Source organism: Cryptotermes secundus, unplaced genomic scaffold (genome assembly GCF_002891405.2).
Source record: "Cryptotermes secundus unplaced genomic scaffold, Csec_1.0 scaffold186, whole genome shotgun sequence".
Classification (NCBI taxonomy): Eukaryota; Metazoa; Arthropoda; class Insecta; order Blattodea; family Kalotermitidae; genus Cryptotermes; species Cryptotermes secundus.
Window position 1 is genome coordinate 2,413,201 of NW_019727393.1, and position 21,486 is coordinate 2,434,686.

Consider the following 21,486-nt stretch of genomic DNA (forward strand, 5'->3'; position numbering starts at 1 on the left):
TTGTGGAGCTTATTGCTGATGACTTGTAGGGCTTCGTCGATTGAAACATTGGGGAAAAGACTGACTGGTTAAAACTAACGAGGGTATCTGTACGAAGTGGCCCGAATTCATAACCAAAGATTACGATTTTCCAACAAGAGAACTTATTATCTTGTGGAGAAATCTCAGGTGACAGCAAGGGGAATTAGTAGAACTTCCTGTAGGTCTCTGATGAATGCCCGGTTTGTGGGTCTTGGGAAGACCATAGAGATGAGGAGGTCTGCTGTGGTACGGAGTCAACTTGTGTTTTAGATCAGTAGGTAGAGCACTTTTGTGTTTGGAAAGGAGTGTCTGTATTTTCGTCTCAACTTTAGTTGTAGGATCTCTTGTAAATGTTGATAAATCCAGGACTCCAGCAAAGTGTCCAACTTATACATTTATTTGGATTCGTCAAACATCACTGTGCAGTAACCGTTGTCTGCCCGAAGAATCCTAATATCTTTGTTGAGCTCAAATATTTTACCGCTGGGTATAGAAGATATAGACTTATCTAATATGGACCTCATTTTCAACCTGAATTAAACGCCCATAGTCTGTGAAAGCTTGGAAACAACGTCTTCCACAGCACATGCCATATCCAAATTGGAGTGTGGATAACTTAAGGAAAAATTCAAACTTTCATGAGGACTTCCTCCGAGACGGTGAGATGTGTTCCGAAAGACAGAATAAATTCCTTGGAGACCGATGCTTGAGTAGGCTCATTCTCTTGATTATTTTGAATGGCGAATTTATGAATATGAGTCTGTTGTTAAAGATTTTTCTATCGAAAGCTCAAAGTATGTTGCTAACTGTATGAAAGAAAGAGCAACTCAAAGACTTTTAATGCAAACACAATGAGAAAAGCAGGACACGTGACTGCACACACACACACATTTAGTGCAGTTCGCGTATATTTTATTTTAGTTTTATTCAACTAAGAAATAAAATTACATTTTAGTAACTATTTTCTAGCATACTTTCTTTCTTTGAGAAAATAAGACCATCTTGCCCCATATGCATGTGTATTCTCCCATAGTTCCGAAGCAATGGCTCGATAAACACGTTCCCGCGGCAAGAACTACACATACAAAAGCAGAAGTCCTGTTGTGGGCGTCGTTCTGTATGCGGTCCATGTCGTATTAAAGGAAAGTAGGCGAACAGTCCTTAGCAGTATGGCTTGTTGATCTTCAGGTTTTCAAGTGCCGACCATAGTGCCAATGCGGGCCAAAGGCACTTAATATCTCCTAATTTTAAACGTGTTTATAGGTCATCCTTATTGTATAAGAAGTTAAAATGTGTAATTAAAAATTTGGACTACTTAAATCGATAACTGGAACATATACCGGCGAGACAATTAGGCAGTCCTGAAACGCGTCTCTTTATCCATCTCTCCGTGCCACCCGGTACTTGCAGCTCATGAAGCACGGGCGGTTTACGCTCCTAAGATATATAAGGACCCTCATCCCGAATGTGAAAGTGGGTTAAGATATCGGCCTAGAACTCAGACGGGGCATACTTTACCAGGAAATGCAATAAAACGTCCAGGGGCTGGAAAGGTACAATAGAATCTGTCTGAAATTGAATCTGAGTTAAATCAAACACTGAGTTGATTAAAACTCTTCTCTGGTTCATCGATTACAGGGTGTCGAGAAATGTAAAACGATCTACATGAAATGGAAAATTCTTAAAAGGAAAACAATGGAATGGAAAACAGTCTGCTTCTTCTATTCATAAAATATTATAAATTATCTGTGGAGGCACTTCGTTGTCAGAAATTATAATGAATTGTAATAAATAATTTTATTTTGTGGGATATAATGTGTAGGCATTGAAAGTTAATAGAAGTTCTGGTGGAACATGTCTCCATCTTCAGGGTTGAAGCCATGCGAGATAACAGCATGAAACAGAGAAAAAGTAAAATAATGATCATTGACCGAATATGAGAGGTATAATTTAAGAGATTACTGAAAAAGTTATGGTAATTTTATCCCTGTGATCAACTAAGTAAGCGCTACGCCATGAAAGCGTATGGGGGAGTGGATGTATACTCAATTTCAGTTCATTAGTATGTAAACATGATGATCGTGTATTTGCCTGGTGATGGCTATGAACAGCCGAAACATATAGCAAAGCTAATTTAGCCTTGAACTCTGTATTGTTGTGTTGTGACGGACTTAATAAAGATTTGTATATAATAACACAACAGAATGCACGACATTAAAACTTATACACAGAATAAACACACACAGACATGAATCCTTGAGTGGGATTCGAACCCACGATCCTAGCGTTCGAGTGAATGAAAACAGTTCATGCCTTAGAACGCGCGGCCGCTCTGATCGACATATTATTATATATAAGTATTATAACAAGACAGAGGTAGGCTCTGCATAAGGTAGGAGACATACTTGCACCCGTAAGTAGAAGAGTGCTGAAGCCTCGGGAGACAGTGCGAGGAGGCACTTAGCGTAAGTGTGCGGGCCTGCGTTGCATTGCTGTGACACGCAGGTCGAGAGCAGCTGTCCAAAGAACTTCTGCCCATCGGCATCGATTTTATACCACCTGCTTTACCCATCAAGTGTTTTCTTTCTAGCCATCTCTCCCAATCGTTTTAGAGTAAGTACCGAGGAAGCTAGAGTTATATTGTAGCCAATCGCAATCACCGTTACAAACTGTAGATGACCAGAGCTCTTAACCTACAGCGATAGAACAACATCCACTCACTTCTTGTACTTCCGTTTTTGTTCTTCAACCAGAATTATACGGAGGGAGAATTCTGACGTCTGTAAAACATTGCAGCAAGCGGCCTCCGTAGTCTAGGGGTAACGTCCCACCTCATGACTCGTGGTACGCGGGTTCAAACCCGGCGGAGGTCGTCGAATTTTTAAGGGCGGAAAAATTCAGGGAAAAAGTCCTCCGGGAGGGACTTTAACCCGTGGGTCCCGTGTCGTAGCTTTACGGCAGGTAAAAGAACCTCATATCTCCAAAGAAGGACATTTCCCGCCCAACAGTAGTCTCTAACGCCTCTGATAAATGGGGGAAGCATTATAGATACCGCTAAGCCAGTAGAGGCCGAACTCGCTGGCTCGGTCGGGACTGATGGTACGCACCAATATCGGTAGGGTATAGAGACTGGTAGAATATCATAGAGAGAAGCACAATGGACCAATACTGGTCTAAGTGCATGGGGAGACCCACCCTCTCTAATAACTAACTAACTAACTAACTAACTAACATTGCAGTTTCGAAGATTCAGAATGATTTTGGCATTAACGATTGGTTAGTCATTCGGTTACAGTAAGTCAACTGTTGAGGTCAGGTAACTTGAAAGAGAGAGAGATGCTTTAGGATGAAAGATAATGGCTCGGGAGTGATATGGAAGGTGATTATTTTAAGATAACACTCCAGTTTTTGCACATTGGGACTAAGAGGGACCACATGTATAATTGATGCATCAGAAACATCTGGAAAGTTTCGAAATGTGGTGTTGGAGAAGGATGGAGAAGATCAGTTGGACCGATTATGTGAGAAATGAAGAAGTGTTAATTAGAGTCAGTGAGCAGAGGAATATCCTACACGAAATAAGAAAACGGAAGGCTAATTGGATTGGTCATGTTTTACGCAGAAACTGCCTTCTAAAAGAAGTTATTGAAGAAAAGATAGAGGAGCGGATAGAAGTGACAAGAAGACGAGGAAGAAGACGTAAGAAGATGCTGGATGACCTTGGGGACAGAAGAGGATACTGTCATTTGAAGAAGAAAGCTCTAGATCGCATTAAATGGAGGAATTCTTTTGGAAATACTGTGGACCTGTCGTCTGACAGATTACTGATGATGATGATGATGAAGGTAATTGATGCAGTTTCTCCAGGTTGGCCGTGGAACGTGAGACTAGCAACCCAACCCAGGAAAAAAATACTGTTATGAAACAATGGAGACTGCCAAGAAACACACGCGGCTGAAGCGCCAGTAAAGATGAAGAAAAATCTAAACGTGTGTGCATATAAGAAGGCAGCCCTTACTTAGGAAATTCATTCCAATCCATTAATTTGAAATTATAAATTACTTTAAGTGTCTTTGGTTGTGGTTGGGTGGAATATTTTCTGAGAAAATTAAAGTTTACAGTTTTTATATTATATTTTGTTATGCATTTGATTATTTAGTATAGTATTCTTATGGCTTATTAATTTGTTTATCAGACATTCTGCATCAACTGAAACATGTCGTCAGTTTTGTCTGATTCTCTACAAAGGGATTTTTAAGACATATCAACTACTGACATTGTCTGGGCATTCACATAAGCCATAGTTAACAAACAGGCAGTAAAGCTGAAAGGAGAAATGGAAGAACGAACTTATAATAAAACCCTCAATTTCATATTAGCTTTCCCTTCATACATTTTAAACTAGCCTAGCATATGGGGTATGGTAAAAAGACTCGAATATTGGTGCGGCTTCAATTTTAAAGCAACAACTCTTGAGCCTAATGAAATCAAAATACAGACCCTCAGTTTATCTCTTGTTAAGAGTTTACGTGTGGAGGAGGGATATATTAAATGAACAGTCAGGGACAGCTGACGACGTATTATTTCGCAGTTTATGAATTTCTGTGAGAGTTAAAAACTCCTTACTCTAAAATATTATAATTGTCCTTAGAATTAAGAATTAAGGGACGGGTTTTTTGAGCATTGTATAAAAGCATTCAGGGTATTTAATTTGAACACTGTAAAAACTTTTAGGTCATTATTTTGAACACAGTCAAAAACTTTCAGGTTTCTTAATTTGAACAGGGTCAAAAACCTTCGTGTTTCTCAATTTGAACACAGTCAAAAACTTTCAGGTTTATTAATTTGAACACTGTAAAAAATTGAGGTTACTTAATTTGAACACGGCAAAAGCTCCAGGTCGCTTAATTTGAACAAGTTCAAGAACCTTCAGTTTTCTCATTTTGAATACGGTCAAACTCCTTCAGGTTTCTTAATTTGAACACTGTGAAAAACCTGCAGGATACTTAAGAGATATAGAATTTATAGACTAGATAATCTAATATAAGTATGTTGTGAAGAATTAACTTGCTGAATAAGCTGGCTCAAGCTACAGTGTTTATGACTTGTATTCGTGAGTTGACGGTTTGTAACCACAGTCAAGGCACCAGCTATACTAACTGTGGTTATATGTACCTCTGCTCAGTGTCTCAAGCCAAGTGCCGGGATGATGAATTACGTTAGGCCACGACCACTTCGTTTTACATCCTCTTCAATCCATTATTCTCTGTTATTCAGTTATTCGTTAAATAAACCACAAATAAAGAATAATGAACTATGCCTTCTGGAATATGATAGCTTGTGGTCAGTTGAAAAGAGGCAAAGCAAGATATACGCATGAAGCAAGTTCATGCTCGTTGGCTTTCAACGGACTACTCAGCTTCTTATTCCAGAAGACGTAACTCTTCATAGCCAACGCTGAGAGAACCTCAAATCGTACAAATGCAGAATGAACCTGAGGTCGCTGTTACCTATTTCTTAGAGTACAAGGGATTTTATTCATAAATCTTTTATATTCTCCTAGAATTTGTTCTGTCGGTAAATGTGTTACGCTTCCGAGACATCGGAAGGTATTCCTGTTCGTGTATTCTCCTCAGATAGGGAAGCAAGCTAATCGCATTAAAGAATTCAGAGATTTAAGTTGAGATCACAGTATTTTACCTTATGTCCCCTGTTGTTATTCTCGCTTTCAAATACATTCTAACGGAAGAGCCCTCCCTCAGACTTTAATACCCAAGAAGACTTTATGGAAACTCAGATGACGAATGTGAATATGTTTCTTGAAGACGTACAATATTTCTGACATTAGGCAAAATAATGTTAACCATTCTGCATTCCTGTTATTAGCGACAATTTTTAGAGATACGTCATACTGCGACAGAAGACCCCTATTATGACACTTATGGTCTACACACAGAATTACTGGATTTTTGGACTTTTTCCATCATCCGGAATTCTAGGTAATAGAGGACACGACGTTTTGAAAACTGGATCTCTTTCCGTCTTCAGGTGAGAAAGTAAGACACATACTTAGTTGAGACTCTTAGAAATAGATAATCTCAATCACAGGGGCCGAACCGAGTAGGTGTCAGCCTTTCTCTGAAGACGGAAACAGATCCAGTTTTCGAAACGTCGTGTCCTCTATTACCTAGAATTCCGGACGATGGAAAAATTAAAAAAAAAAACAGTAATTATGAGTGTCATCCACCATCGTCAGAACCGTTTAGAATCTATTTCTGGGTTATATTTAGTAGTTACCATGTTCGAATGTCAGCACGGGTACTTACACTAATTTTTTTTTTGTAATTTTAATTATTTCCCCAAAGGAAATCGCGAGGATGGTATTTTAAGTTAGGTCACGACCCTTACCATTCAAATTCTTTTAATTTCATTATTCGCTGTCATCCAATCGCTGGACACTACATCATTTGAGCTAATGACAGTCAAATGAATTATAATAACTGTGACATGACGTCCGAAAGCCAAGATACTGAAATCAGAGGAGTACTCCATTGCTAGGCAACTGCTCGGTAAACATATTCGCGTCACAACGAACACGCAAGCAACAATCAAATAACTGCCGTTGCTAAACAACGGCACTGTAAACACGTCTTTTCAACAACAGAAAAGCTGTGTTTTCTGTGTGGTCCGTACAGAGGTGTTATAAAACGTTTAAAGAAAATCGTTTGAGTTAGTTAAGTTTCTAGATTCCAGCCTGCCAGATGAATTAGAACTGAGTCGAGTTCCGGAGTTGGCAGTTGCAGCAGGGCACTGAGAGAGTCGGCAGTCGAAGGTGATCAAGAAGTTACATTGTGCAAAGAAGACTTGATGTGTGCTGTAGTGGCAGTGAGACTCTTATGAATTCGTTGCCAGAATACGACTGGCTAAAACTAAGAAACCCAGTGCACGTGTAACAGTGACATGTAAAGCGTCTTGAAAGAAGGGTAGCGCTATATTTCCTGTACTTCCGAGTTGAATATGTGAGGTGTCAATAGATCCAATCCAAAACCCGTCTATAAGTCGCGCACGACCCTAAGTCGTGACAATATATACTGAGATATACGATGCTTATGGTACTCATACTGACACATGTGAGTGACTAGAGACAGGACTTGGATTGAATACTGAATTTACTGAATGCTTTCGCTGGCTTCCCACCGCTGTGGCCCGGGTTCGATCCCGGGGTCTAGTCAAGTGGGATTTGTGGTGGACAAAGTTGCGCTGGGGCGGGTTATCTCCGAGTACTTCAGTTTCCCCTGCCAATTTTTATTCCTTCAAATACTCCACCCTCACAATCACCCGGGGCAGGTACAATAGGCCAATCAGTGGCCGCCGTGCCGAGTGGACCCAGCTGGACTCCACCCCCCCCCACTAAGCGAATTACTGAGTGCTTACTACGCGTAACTACAAATAGTTACAGAATTTTGACTCTTCTGCGCACTTCACAGATAACTAAAGCACACTCCAAATTTTCCGAGTCCGTTATACTGACACTCAGCTTCCAGTGTCACTCAGTTCCAGTACTTCAGTTTCGAATCCTGTTAAAGTCATTTCCTTCGTGCGCTGCTTTCTATTTTCATACACGTAAACAGCTAAGGAATATGAGAATATACACTAGCGCTGATGGTCAACTTCCTAACAATCAAACTTTGTGCAGGTGGTATAACCTGACTAGGAGGGACAGATATTACTCGTATTACAATTTTAACAAGCTGTAGGAAGTACAATCTTCGCCACGATGGAATTTTAAAGAGAGCCGTCTTATTTTTTACCTTTGAAAAATGTCGTTTGTTCTAAGAAATCAAGAATGGCGTCAAGCTCTTATCTTCGGTCGCATTACCAGCTAGACGTGGACTTCGTAGACTAACAGCAGCCTGCTGTAATTCATAACATTTCTTCATTAAAGCCAGAATCCTTAAAACTCATTTCTTCTGTGCTATGAGTACCTGAGATTTATCCTACAGGTTAAATACGGCAGGGGTTCGAAGCTGAGTAATCATCTGCATCCATTTTTGAGGATAGGAATGACTGAAGATTCATACTTGAGCCCTCTACGCTCCTTAATAATCTACCACTGAGTAAAAGGGAGGGTGGATTTAATTACTACTACAACTACTACTACCACCTACACCAGTCCAAATTGTAACCAGGAACATATAGGACACAAAGGCCCACATAGAACGAATACACCTAAAAGGAAATGCAAAAAAAAAATCACGGTGACATATCCAAGAGGATAAGTTAACACACGCTAAAAATTAATAGCATAATCGTGAATAGCTTCTGTAACATACAGTACAACAGCGAACTCCGGGCGAAGGATAACGCACAATGGGGGACATAAACACAAAAACAACATACAATTTTACATTCGACTACAAGAAAGTTGTATATAATTTTGAATTTAAATTTAAATTTTGAAAATTTAAAATTAGAAAAATTCCTGCAAATTTGTGACGGTTTCATATATTATATGATTGAGATGAATAGCGCTAATGTGGATCCATATTAGCACAGTTCAATAAAGGAGACGTGTTTGATGGTACTACCTGAAGATGGTCCCGAAAGTGGACTTCACATGTAGCAACTATCAAATAAAACCAATATAAGCAGTTCGATTGATTTATTTTTGTTGTCGTGTTGGCAGTCAAATACCACCAATCATGAGATACAACAGGATGCAAACAGTAAAGACACAGGAATACACAGGAAAATTACTCAGGCTGTTACTAAGAAAAACACAAATATTACTAACAACCATCTATAGCAGCACGCTCAGAATGTCCTACTGTCCGGTTATGTTGTTTACTTTCCATACAGTACGGACAATTCTTCGTAAGATGAGGCACCGACTACACTATTAATTAATTTACAACATCATGGGCCTCCAATACATTCTCTATAAATGAAATATTCGAACTTCCAATTGGTCCATGGAAACGCATGAAAAGTAAAAAATCAACGACCGATTTGATGTTGTATAACATCAATTAAGTTTTATCTTGTTTTATACAATAACTTTAAATTTTTTTAATATAATCTGACTTATTCTATTTTTACACAAAGTATTTTAACATTTTATCCAATCTATTGTACAGCGGTTCAGTGGTATATGTTTGTTAATATGTGTTTGCCTGATGATGGCCGTTAGTGGCTGAAACATGTAGCGAAGCCATAGCTGGGCTCTGACCCTGATTTTTTCTATATGTTGTGTTTTGACGTTCAATAAAAGAGTTGTATATTGTAACACAACAGGATGCACGAAATGAGAATTATCACCAGTGGATGACTTCTCTACTCAAGACACCTACTTAGAACAAATTTAGGGGCCGCGCTATAGCTAAAGCGGTTAGTCACTGGCTTCTCACCGCGGCGGCCCGAGTTCAGAACCTGGGTCTGGTCAAGTGGAATTTGTGGTGAACAAAGTGGCGCTGGGGCAGATTTTCTCCGAGTACTTCGGTTTCCCCTGGCAATCTTCATTCCACCAATTGCTCCACAATCACCCTCACCTATCATCTGGGGCTGGTACAATATGCCAGAACTGTCCGCAGTACAAGGGACTTAGTCCCATCCCACTAGCAATAAAAAATAGAACAAATTTATTTATTATTCCATATTATCGACAGTAGATTGTATATATGTTATTAAATAAATAAATAAATAATATATCAGAGCATACAAGAAAAGTAAGCGGTTACAATAAGATAATTGTAATAATGTATTTGAAATAACAAAATGAAATACCGAAAGGCAGCGTGAATATAGAGAAAAACGTAAAAATGTATCTGCTTGCTAGTCGTTGCTTGGTATCAATTCTTACTTGGTTAACACTTCACAGCTGAATATTCAACTACTGAACTGCCTTCTGAATTCTGTTATGAGTGAATGAATTGAATTCATGATTGAACTTTTTTTTTATAAATTTGGGAGGACCGAATAGAAGTTATTGACTCCTGTATCCATTGTAGCGAAAACGCTTGGTGATTCCAGGATTCCTCGTATCCACGGAAACCTTTGCTGAATCTTTGTTGACATGAGAATGAATTTTAGCAAGCCGTTGCCTAGTGAACGGACTTATGCTTTTTCGTTGCTATTCCGGCTTTCAGGAAGTGTTTACCGAAACGTTTCCTAGCAAATGAAGATTGGAGCATTTGATACAAACCTCCCCCTGTACAAACGCTACAATATTATCCAACATTTTTAACGTGCACAACGTGCCCGAAGATACTTATGAATTGGACGAAATCAACAAAAATTTTCAACGTTAATCCTGGGAACCAAGGTTATCCAATATTTTATTCTTACCACATCTTATAGATCCCTCCACCTTTTCAATCCATAGTTTGTTTTATTTATCTCTGACTTTGTTTATCACTCGTCCATCAAACATACTTACTTGCTCAATTTTTCTTAAGCACTTTCCTCAGGGCTATATTTTATCGTCACTGCTGTAATATCTAAGCTTCTAATATCACGAATTCGTATGTCTATCTCGCTCATTCAAAACTGAGTTTCCACTATTTCTCTCTGTCTTGCCTTGTGGTTGTCATGCTCAACATTAAGGAACTTGCATATACATGTTAGTGCAAAAATGGTACTTGAAGCATATTTCGGATAAACATGTTATCTTCGATAGAATCTGAACCCTGATATCGAATCTCTCGTGCGAAACTTTGCCTCCAGGTCACCACCAACGATGGGGGTTCAGTCTAGACCTATAGGTTGGCAGTATTTCTACAGAGGGACACAGCGGCGTCGGTTTCATTTCCTATCCTCTAAAACAGAAGACGGAAACAGAACCAGTTACCCAAAGGAGTAGTTTTAATAAATTCGTAAGATATACATACAACGCAGAAAATAATTTTAAACAGTAATCACAGTTTAATTGTTTCTTGCATCCTATTGTGTATTTAATCAATATTAGGGTTAATTTCACAGACCCAACAACACGTTTTTATTATTGTCACACTACATGTTTCGACCTCAAGAGGTCATCCTCAGGTGTACGAACACAGTTGCACAATCACACGCAATCACATTTGTTTTTCCACTTATTTCGATCCTGTATCCTGTTCAGGTCTACGCTCAATAATATATGTCAAGTTCTTCTTATAAAATACAAGTTAAAATACTATTCAAATGTTAAAAGTTAAAATTAAAAAAAAAATTTCGTGAGTCGAAGTTCAATTTCGATCACTGGTTATACTTTCACATTAGCTTGTTTCTCTATATATAGTCCACTTTAACTAGTTATATTATTTCCACTGGTTAAAAAGTTCATAAATTAAGTTCAACTTATCATATTGGCTGCACTTTCACTTTTGAGGGTCTCGCTGCTCTTCCGCGTCCTCTGATGCTGGATATGTTACGTTCCTTGTCATGATGGCTCATACATTGATCTGCCTTTGTACATAACTTCCGTTACCACAAATTTCCAGCATGTACAATTTGTCAGATATCACAGCGCATGTCGCTCCTTTGCCATTTTTAACTTTCACAGAAAATTTCGATATATACAATGTTTCATCATAACTAATTTCAAATGTTGTGCTACAACAGCTCATCATTCTCTCGCTATTAATGGGAAAGTTAACATTACAGCTGCTGGTGACATTCCATTACACAATTATATATAGAGAACTGTTATTTTATTTCGAGAGCTATAGCCAAAGGGTTTGAAATAAAATGCCGCTAATGTATGCGCTACTAGTTATTCCATTGCTTTGCGACGGTGTGTAAGCCGTCTGTTCTCATACAAAGAGACTTTAAATAAATATACCAATACTGCTTCCACCGTACATAAGAAAAAATTTGTATTTGCTAAATAGGAGACATCAGGTTCTTACGAAAGCCATTTCGCCAAATTTCTTAACTAATTAACTAACAGACATCGATTATGATGAAGGAGGAGGAGGAGATCTCTGAAACATTGGTTTTTATGTCAGCATTGACACGGCTGATCTCCCGGAAGATTTCAGCATAAGAACGGTCTAGCTGGCAAACTAAATAACTACCTACCTACCTAAATACCTAACTAACTAATTAAGTAACCATCTAACTAAACAATTAGATCTACTGGGAAAAGTCCTTCTTGAGAAATTCATGGTCTGTCAGTTTCCCAATAAATTTCCTCTTTTTATAGAAATGGAAATTTCGTTATCACATCAAAGGGTGCAAAAATGATAAGAACAGTCTAGTTGGAAAATTAATTAACTAAGCAATTAGATCTATTGTGTAAAGTCCTTCTTGAGAAATTCATAGTCTGTCAGCTTCCCAATAAATTTCTTCTTTTTATAGAAATGGAAATTTCATTATCACATCAAAAGGCACGAAAATGATAAGAAAAATCTAGCTGGCAAACTAAATAAACAATTAGATCTGTTGGGTAAAAGCCCTTTTGATAAATTAATAGTCAGTCACTTTCCCAATAAATTTCCTCTATTAATATAAATGGAAATTTCATTGTCGTATCAAAGGTTGCAAAACTGATTCGTAGTTTGAGCCAGACTAATCAGTCCACAACGTAACAAAATATTTCTTTGAAATTCTACATAATGTTATCCTACTCTCTGGGGCAAAGTCCAAAATTTACTCCTCTCTTCGGGTTTTCAGATTTAAAGTTGATTCTCGTAACTCCCCCGTGCGCCAGGTTTCCTTGGCTACTCATTCCAAATCACATTGCATCTGTTGCAGTTGGCGCGGCCAAGACTGCTGGAGTTCGCTATGTTTCCCATCAGTTGGAGGCTTCATTGGTGTTCCCTGGTTCTCATTTTCATTACCCTGTTCGCCGTAGTGTCCAGAACCGGCGCTAAAGATGCCTGGGAGCGACCTGGCTGCCATAAAGTTGGTATGAAATCTGTCAGTATTTGTGACAGTCTGAATTATGTTACAGTTCTGACATGAGCGCGAGAGGCAGGTAGGCTGACATTGTATTGCAGGCTTATAATTTATTAAAATTAAAATGATGATGTAATTTTTTTGCAGAAACTTGAAAAGTGGGATGGAAAGAGATCTGAATAAATGAAAACTGTAACTGAAAAAAATAAGTCCGGGAGGAATACCTGTACTTTAATATGAAATGTATTAATGGAAATATATATATATACTTCTAAATTAGATTACACACGTGTTTCATATCCTGAACCACACTGGCATTGATGTTGCTGCTGAAAAAAAATCTAAAATTCCTATATCATGTTTTCCTACTGAAATGGCATGAGTCATCTATAACTAGAAACAATTTTACTTAAAAGACAGAAACTGAACGAAATTTTTGACGGAAATCATTTAACTTTCTACCATCCACCAACAGAAAACAGAAATTAGGCTTACGCGAGACAATAATGTAATAATTGAAAGATAATATTCAACTTTTGCCCAAAAATATACTTAAAAAAGAACACTTCCTTTATATTTACCCCCCTTTTTTGTATAATATTTTAGCTCATACAGAAACGTTTCACCTATATTATTAAATGGAAGTTACTTAACTTTCAAATCAACTCTGATCTTAGTATCATGAAAACTTCTAAATAAATATTGACACTGGCTTAAAATATCTGATCTTATGATCCTACAGATGCACCACTGTACCACAATATGAAATGAAGAACTAAAAACAACCCTTCTTAGAATTAATATATAAACAAAACGGAAGCACAAATTTTATTGCATTAAATTACTAGTTACTCGTGAGATGGTGAATATATGATACCCGTCTGATCATGGTCTGTTTCATAAATCGAAACATATAATGGTTAAACATACTTTTTAATATTGTATTGTCGCTTTTATAAATAAAACTATGTCTAATCTATTGTCACAGATTATTTTTACTTAATATATAAAATACATTCTCTTTAATGTTGATATTTTGTTGCCATAAATTTTTGTACTACTTTCGAACAGTTGCAAAATTCCTCTTCAGCCACTGTTGAACCTTAAGCCAGCATAATTATGTATAGTGAATGATTTATCGAAACCTCGAAAATCCATTAGCCAACCAGTGACGAAAATTAATCTAGGCTTTAGTAAAAACTAGCTGCAATGTGTTTCATACTGTACAGAGCAATAAATTATTGGGTACACTTGCACTCGCTCAAACGCTTAACATTTTAAAAAACGGATACCACAAAAGAAGGTTCTAATTTCATTCATGTGAATATATTAAGGTACATGCAATATGAATGCTTTTGACAAATAAATCCTTCTAAAAGTAACAGAAAATGTTTATGTTGTATCATAACTGCATAAGAGACAACAGAATGAAGCAAGGACAGACGAAAGAAAAATACTATTCACAAATGTTCGCTGCTCAAGAAACGGAAATTGTTATTCAGAATTCGGAATTGAATCATAAAATTGGAAAAGGTTTACGATGGTGCGTAAATTAGAGGAGTTTCACCAAAACAATTTTAACGCACCTCATGATGCCGTGTAGACTGAAACATGTCGTGTGAAAAAGGACAAATAAAGTGAAAGGATTTAGAGTTTTCAAAATTTAAATTAAATTTCGAAAGGTTAATTAACACCGTCCAGTGTGACTGATAAGCAGAGAGTGATAACTCGTATAGTATGTTCGACATCACAATAAAACATCAGTACACATCCACACAAACGTCATAAAGCAGAAGGAGTATAAATACGTGACTCAATACACGTCATGCAGTACAACAACACAGCGCGCCCCGAAAAGCAGAACGTCACTAAAGGTAGGATTGAACAGCAAAAGCTCACATTAAAGTAAAATTGGAATTCTGGGAATACTACATTATACCCATAATATACAGAATCCTATTCACCACACAACGGAACCACAAGTTTGTAGACGCCCGACTTCCTTCCCTCCCTTCCCCCCTTGGCACTATAGCCCCAGTGGGCCTAGGCCTACCTCCATGAACTTCTCCGTTCACTTCGGTTTTTCTAGATCTTACACATTCGGTAGGACTCCTTGGGCGGGTGATTAGCTCGTCGCAAGGCCTCTATCTGTACACAAACACAGAAAAACGCACACACACAAACTAAACATCCATGCCCTGAGTGGGATTCGAACCCACGATCCCGGTTTCCAAGCGAGCGAAGACAGTACATGCCTTAGACCGCTCAGCTACCGTGACCTACCGACTTCCTTCAAAGAGAGGAAATAAAACTACACGAACCAATTTGGTTTAAAAAATTAACAAAATTATTTTCCTATTAATTTTAATTTATAAATATTTTAACACATTAGTACATGCCGCTGTAGTTGTTAAAATATTAGATTTTGTATTAATTGTATTATAATAACATTGTATATATATATATTAATATTCACAAAACATATTGTAATAGTGGTTTCAAATTGTATTGATATCCTTCTGAAAATGGTCTATAAGACCGAAACATGTCAAGGGTGAAAGATTAAAAAGAGAAAAAAATGTTAGCAGTCAAACTGGACGGTGTTAATTAACCTTTATAATATTGCTAGCCTGACGGACCAGGATGAATCAAATCAAACTCATAAATTTCGAATTTAGAATATTTAATATAAGTTGCACGGGAGACGAATGGGTGAAAAAAAAGTTAAATTTAGGCTTCATACAAAATAGGTGTTTCACTTCACAGCTACAAATGAATATTAAATTCGAAGAGTTCACTCTTATGGGATATAATGCGGTGTAATCCGCTGAAAGCCAACTGACGTTTCTGAAGTACATATAACAGAGCCCTTCCTGCAGTCTATTTTAAGCAGGTTTCTTGTTGGAATTACTCTCTAGTCATGAAGATGGAGGAGTGGGTTGACTTACAACGGACTACATGACGTTATCTCCATGGAGATAACAACTACCGTGGCTGTAACGTAAATTTATAAGTATCAAATTCGACAGACCTCCCATATAGCGCGCATTTCCTGCACTTCTTGCGAAGGGTGTGTTCTCTCGTTGCAGGTCACACACGTAAGATCAGCATCCCAGACTGTGTAGAGTTTCACATCACAACAAACGCTTGTCGAGGTTACTGCGAATCTTGGGCTGTACCTTCTGCAATTGACACGCTGAGAGTCAACCCCCATCAAACCATCACTTCTGTGGGCCAGTGTTGCAACATCATGGACACCGAGGACGTAAGTAAAGATTTAATATGTCTTCTTGGAAGGGCAAGTACCTCAGATGCTTATTTGTACTATAAGTAGTATTACACTTTTCACATCAGCCTTCACAACACTTGACGAGCAGACTTAGAAGTGTGCTTACTTTCAAATAATTGACAATTGACGCTAGTGAGTCTTTAGGTCGCGCCATAGCTCAAGCGGTTATTTGCTGTCTTCCCACTCCGAGTACTTCGGTTTCCCCTGCCAATCTTCATTCCACCAAATTCTCCGTCGTCATAATGACCCGGGGAAGGCTACAATAGGCCAATCAATGGCCGCCGTGCCTAGTGGACCCAGTTGGACTTCACCCCCCACTAAGCGGATTCAAAATTTTAGCGGCCTTGCGACGGACCCATCCTCCGTCCAAGGAGTCCTATCGACTGCGTAAAAAGACCAAGAAACTGAAGAAGCGGCTAAGGTCCAACAAAGATAGATAGATAGATAGATAAATTACTATCCTCTTGTTACTGAATGTTACTCTGACGATGTGAACTTCTGAGAGAAATCAAAGAGCTTCATTAAAATATTTATTGAGATATTGGGTCTAATTAAGCTTTATTGCGATTTTGATAATGGAAAACTAGCACATTGGGAGTATTTAAGCAAAGAGAAGGAGCTTCATGTGAGATCTGACGTTCTCACGGCACTGACTATCAATAGTACCTGCTTCTGGGATGCGAGACTATGAGGAAAACAGAAGTGTGTGGACGTTTCAGAGAAAATTATTGTCTTCATTTTTGGTGTTAACGAGTACGCCGAGCAAGCAAACAAACAGCTGGCTCGACTTGCTCGTTAACCCTGAAGATTGAGGCAATACATTCCTACGAAACGTCTGTGAAATTCTATCAGAATAAGGGGCGTCACATTATAAAATAGAGTATTCTTCTAGAAAAAGTTACAGTTTTAATGTATCTGGATATTTCAAAGGAGAAGTAGAACATGGGTGACTTGTTCATGTCGCAACTTCAGCTCGCCTCACTCGTCGCTGCCACGCGTTGCGAATGTGGGTAAAGCAGCGGATTATGAACGCTTCAAGTGTTCTTTTTTTATACAGCTGTTACAGATTAGGCACTGTGGACTATTCTGATCCGGTATTAACTACGAAATCACGAATCTCTTAAATATTTCGTAGGGTTCATTCTACAGGGAACAGATACCATAAGGTTCTACCTAAAGAGAAAAACACTAAACAACATAGACGAACGCAGATATACATCCACGCTATGAGAGGAATAGTATCCAATATCTTAATGCTGGAGAAGCTCTGTACCTAATGTACGTTATATCATGCAGCTACTGTGACCGGCTTCCTTTACCCTTAGGTTCACATAATCCTTCATATTCTTTTTTCCCCGTAGGAACGCAATATCCGAATAATTCTGTTTCAATGTAAGATTTGAGGCTTTCACGGCGGTGACTATGAAGAAAGCAGTTTTCTGAGATTTGGCACCGTGTATATGTGGTGTTAACAGACGTTTCGGAGGAAACGTCTGTTAACACCACATATACACGGTGCCAAATCCCAGAAAACTGCTTTCTTCAATTCTGTTTCACTTCAAACAATGAATGTTAGTAAACTAGTAATATTACTGTCACGTGTATCAGTGACTAAGACGCGGTTTTGGATATTCACTAGTCGTAACTACAATTATTTCTTACACTCTCAAGATTACTGCAAGTGTAGCACATAAAGTCTTCAATGCTTCTTAACACTTCGTATCTGAATCCTCACAACTCCTTTCCGTGACGGCTTCATATCCTTGACTCAGGCATCTCAGCTATAACTGACTGCAAACGACCTTCACTGTCCCCTATAAACCTTCGTCATGGACCCCATAGAAAACAACTGTTATTGTAGACATATTTACAATTCTGTTGCTTAGCACTGGGCATGGCGCGGCTCACATTGAAAATACTTCTGTTATCAGAATTGTTGCGTAACCTGGCAACGGACTCTTTACCAAGAATTTGTCTTCACGGGAACTTGTTTACCAATCCGTTGAAAATTTCCAATTTGACTAGAGTGAGCAATGAAGGGCAATGAAGAAGCAGGTATGAAGTATAGGGGAAATATGAAAGGCATAAAAATTTCTATCAAGAAGTCCAAACGGAAGAGACAGAGTAGGAATCAATGTAAGGATTTTATTGAAACAGTTCTACTGAAGTAAGGAGTAAAGTTGTGAATTAAATTAAAGTGAATCAGAATAGGGTTTAATGGCAGGATGTGGCTACAATAATGAAATTCCGCGTTGAATAAAGTCGGTATTTCCTTTAACAGCTGACAGACTCTCAACTTATCGAGGACTCTGATATATGAACTTACTCGTAGTTATGTTCCACACTAAGTGACACTGCCCACTTACACGACAGTTTCTGTTTTATAACATGGTTTCGTTTCCTGCCATTTTTGAGGAAGAATTCTGACCAATTTTATTAGTTATACACTGGTGGTACATGATGTATTTATTTAGGTTATATACCCGGAAAAATCTAATTAGTCTCTATGAATCTCAAACGGCATTTGATAAGTAAATATCCATCTTAAGATTCCCATTATTTAATGCCAAAATTATTAAAAAATATATGCCCTAAAATTAATTAATGACACCTGAAAATTGCTAGTATTAGTTGAAATGCATTGTGGGAAACACAATGTAAATGCTCCTGGGTTTGTATCTCAGGTAATCCTACTTTGACACTGTGGGCAATGCTGTGAAGAAATTCAAATTTATGTGACATGTGTTATACATATGTTAATTGAAAAAATTTTTGACCAGTAAGACTGTACATTCTGGGCTGAATTAATACGGGAGTCGTTCATGACCCACAGTGTTAAAAAAACAGTTTGGTCCTAATACTAATCAGACATGTATACGTTAAATTTCATGCAAATTTCGTAAAGTGAAAGGGATACTTCATGAATTAATAGATATCAGAAGTGATAATACCGTATTAAATTACTTATGAAACTGTCCTATATACTCCCAATGTCACTGAAGAGTTAATAAGCACATGACGCATTGGTATACAGTATAATTTCAGGTCTTGTGTAAAAAACTTGTATAAGCGAATGTGCAATGTTTATACAATTATATGGCACATAACTGCAAATGGTATTTTCGATATTCTAGGTGGAGGTTCGGGTCATGTGTCTGGATGGAACTCGAGACTTGGTTTTCAAATCAGCAAAGAGCTGCTCCTGCTATCACTGCAAGAAGGATTAATCGTTCGGAAAGAATAACATGGAATTCATTTATCCTCATTTTGACCTGCACTCTGCTTTGCTTCACTTTTTTCCTGGACGGATGAGAAAGAAAATTCAACACAAAACAGACACTGGACCAAAGAAAACATAAAATTTAAATTTACAAATTACGATATTTTGTTGATTTGTCAAATGATTCTAATGTCTTTAATTAATATTTTAACACCCCAATCAGTATGGATGTATTGTGGCTCCAGTAAAGTGTATATTGTATTGTACAGACTGAAATAAAATTACACTGTTGATATATGTCAAGCACATGAATATAATCCATTATTTTGTGTCACCACTCGCTTCTGGTCCTTCCAAAATATACTTTGTTAACTAGTAGAAGCAGATCCATCCAATAACACCTTATTCTTAGGATTTCATGATTTTTTAAAAATTTTGGAAATCTTAAGAATATATAAAATAAAGTAAATTTCGAGCATCTTCTCGAAAAAAATGTTTAAATGTACACCCCACTTTCTTTTTTCTTTTCAGATTTTTACCAGTTACCGGTGATTCATTCTGTTGTGCCAAATTTTGTCCATCATTTCTCTATGTATGTTCATAAATTGTACCAGAATATTGTCACGTGTCCTGATTACGCGGTTAATAATCCATAGTTCAGGATTAGATTAATTGATTTATTGGGCAGACATCAGTCATAACTAAAATAATTATAACACTTCAACGATTACTGGAACAATAACACATAAGATAAAATCTTCAACACTTCAATTCTTGGGTGCTCCTGGAACGAATTCGGTGATTTAAGGCTGTCCGAAGCCAAGTCCAGTTCCTTAATTCCGTAAATCCGCAATCCTTACATTAATTAATTGTCGAAGCCAAAGTCACATTGTGACTGACAGTCAGTCTGTCTGTCTTGGTGTCGAGCCCTGTCTGGGGCTCATGAACGGATATTTATTGCTGTTTGAGAGTTACAGTATATAAAATGCCTACAAAAGCATGCAGTCTACACAACAACATTCTCTATTTAAAAAACAAAGTAGACACTATCATATCAACACTTTTTTTATTGAAGCTACATGTTTCGACCCGTATACTGGGACATCATCAGGCGTAGAATGATACCAGACTCAGTTGTTGAATTGCATCTAAATATTTAATAAGGACCCTTATTGTGCATTTGAGGGTTTTTAAATGCATAAACGGAGTATTCCAGTTAAAATTTTAAAATACTCAGATAATAAAATTAAAAAATTAGAGACTACGGATTCAAACATAAAAATGAAAATTATACTAAAATGGAAATGAAATATTTTGTGATACAACATAACGATATCAACACAGGAAGTAGCCCGTACACAGATCATCATAAGAAAATCTAATATATATCACTCCAGACAAACAACCTGTTGGGTGACATACAGAATAACGAACATATGCTTCACAAGACAATAGTAAGATCAAGACCACACGACCTGACTTATGTGAGAAGATCCCAATGCGCAGGCGCCCCACACTGCAGTGGCTTCTACCACCAGAAACGTCCACACATAGTAGTCACAAAGTTTTAAGAGATTTGTAGCAAAATTTTTCATTTCCATTTTAGTACAATTTTAATTTTTATGTTTTAATCTTTAGCCTCTAATTTTTTAAATTTTATTATCCGAGTATTTTAAAATTTTAACTGAAAGACTCAATTTATGCATTTAAAACTCTCGAGTGCACAATAAGGATCCTTGTTGAAGAATTAGATGCAAATTGTTAGATACAATTCAACAGCTAAGTCTCTTATAATTGTACGCCTGATGATGACCCAGTATAAGGGTCGAAACATATAGCGTCAATAAAATCAAATGTTAATACGATAGTGTTTACTTTGTTTTAAATAGAGAATACTGTTGTGTAGACTGCATACTTTTGTGTATATTTTATGTACCATGTTTATAACACACAACAGGATGCATAGTATTAAGCTAGAACACCACCTCGAAGAGTTGATGTTATCCTGTTCTTCCATTACCACGAAACGTGCTTACCGAACCGTTGCCCAGCAATGAATTATTCGGTGTATATTCGTTGC

At 37.6% G+C, this 21,486-nt stretch overlaps 2 protein-coding genes across 2 annotated transcripts in view; one reads left to right on the top strand and one right to left on the bottom strand.

Annotated features, from left to right (window-relative positions):
* Positions 1-19,718, top strand: part of LOC111864662 (thyrostimulin alpha-2 subunit) — a 32,031-nt gene extending 12,313 nt beyond the window's left edge. The window contains exons 2-4 of the mRNA XM_023852062.2: positions 12,754-12,907; positions 15,987-16,162; positions 19,321-19,718. Of these exons, the coding sequence (XP_023707830.1) occupies positions 12,784-12,907; positions 15,987-16,162; positions 19,321-19,413 (393 nt within the window). The 5' untranslated portion in view covers positions 12,754-12,783 and the 3' untranslated portion in view covers positions 19,414-19,718. The remainder of the gene's footprint in view (positions 1-12,753; positions 12,908-15,986; positions 16,163-19,320) is intronic.
* Positions 1-21,486, bottom strand: part of LOC111864661 (vacuolar protein sorting-associated protein 54) — a 134,754-nt gene that overhangs the window by 53,683 nt on the left and 59,585 nt on the right. The gene's annotated exons all lie outside the window — the stretch shown is intronic.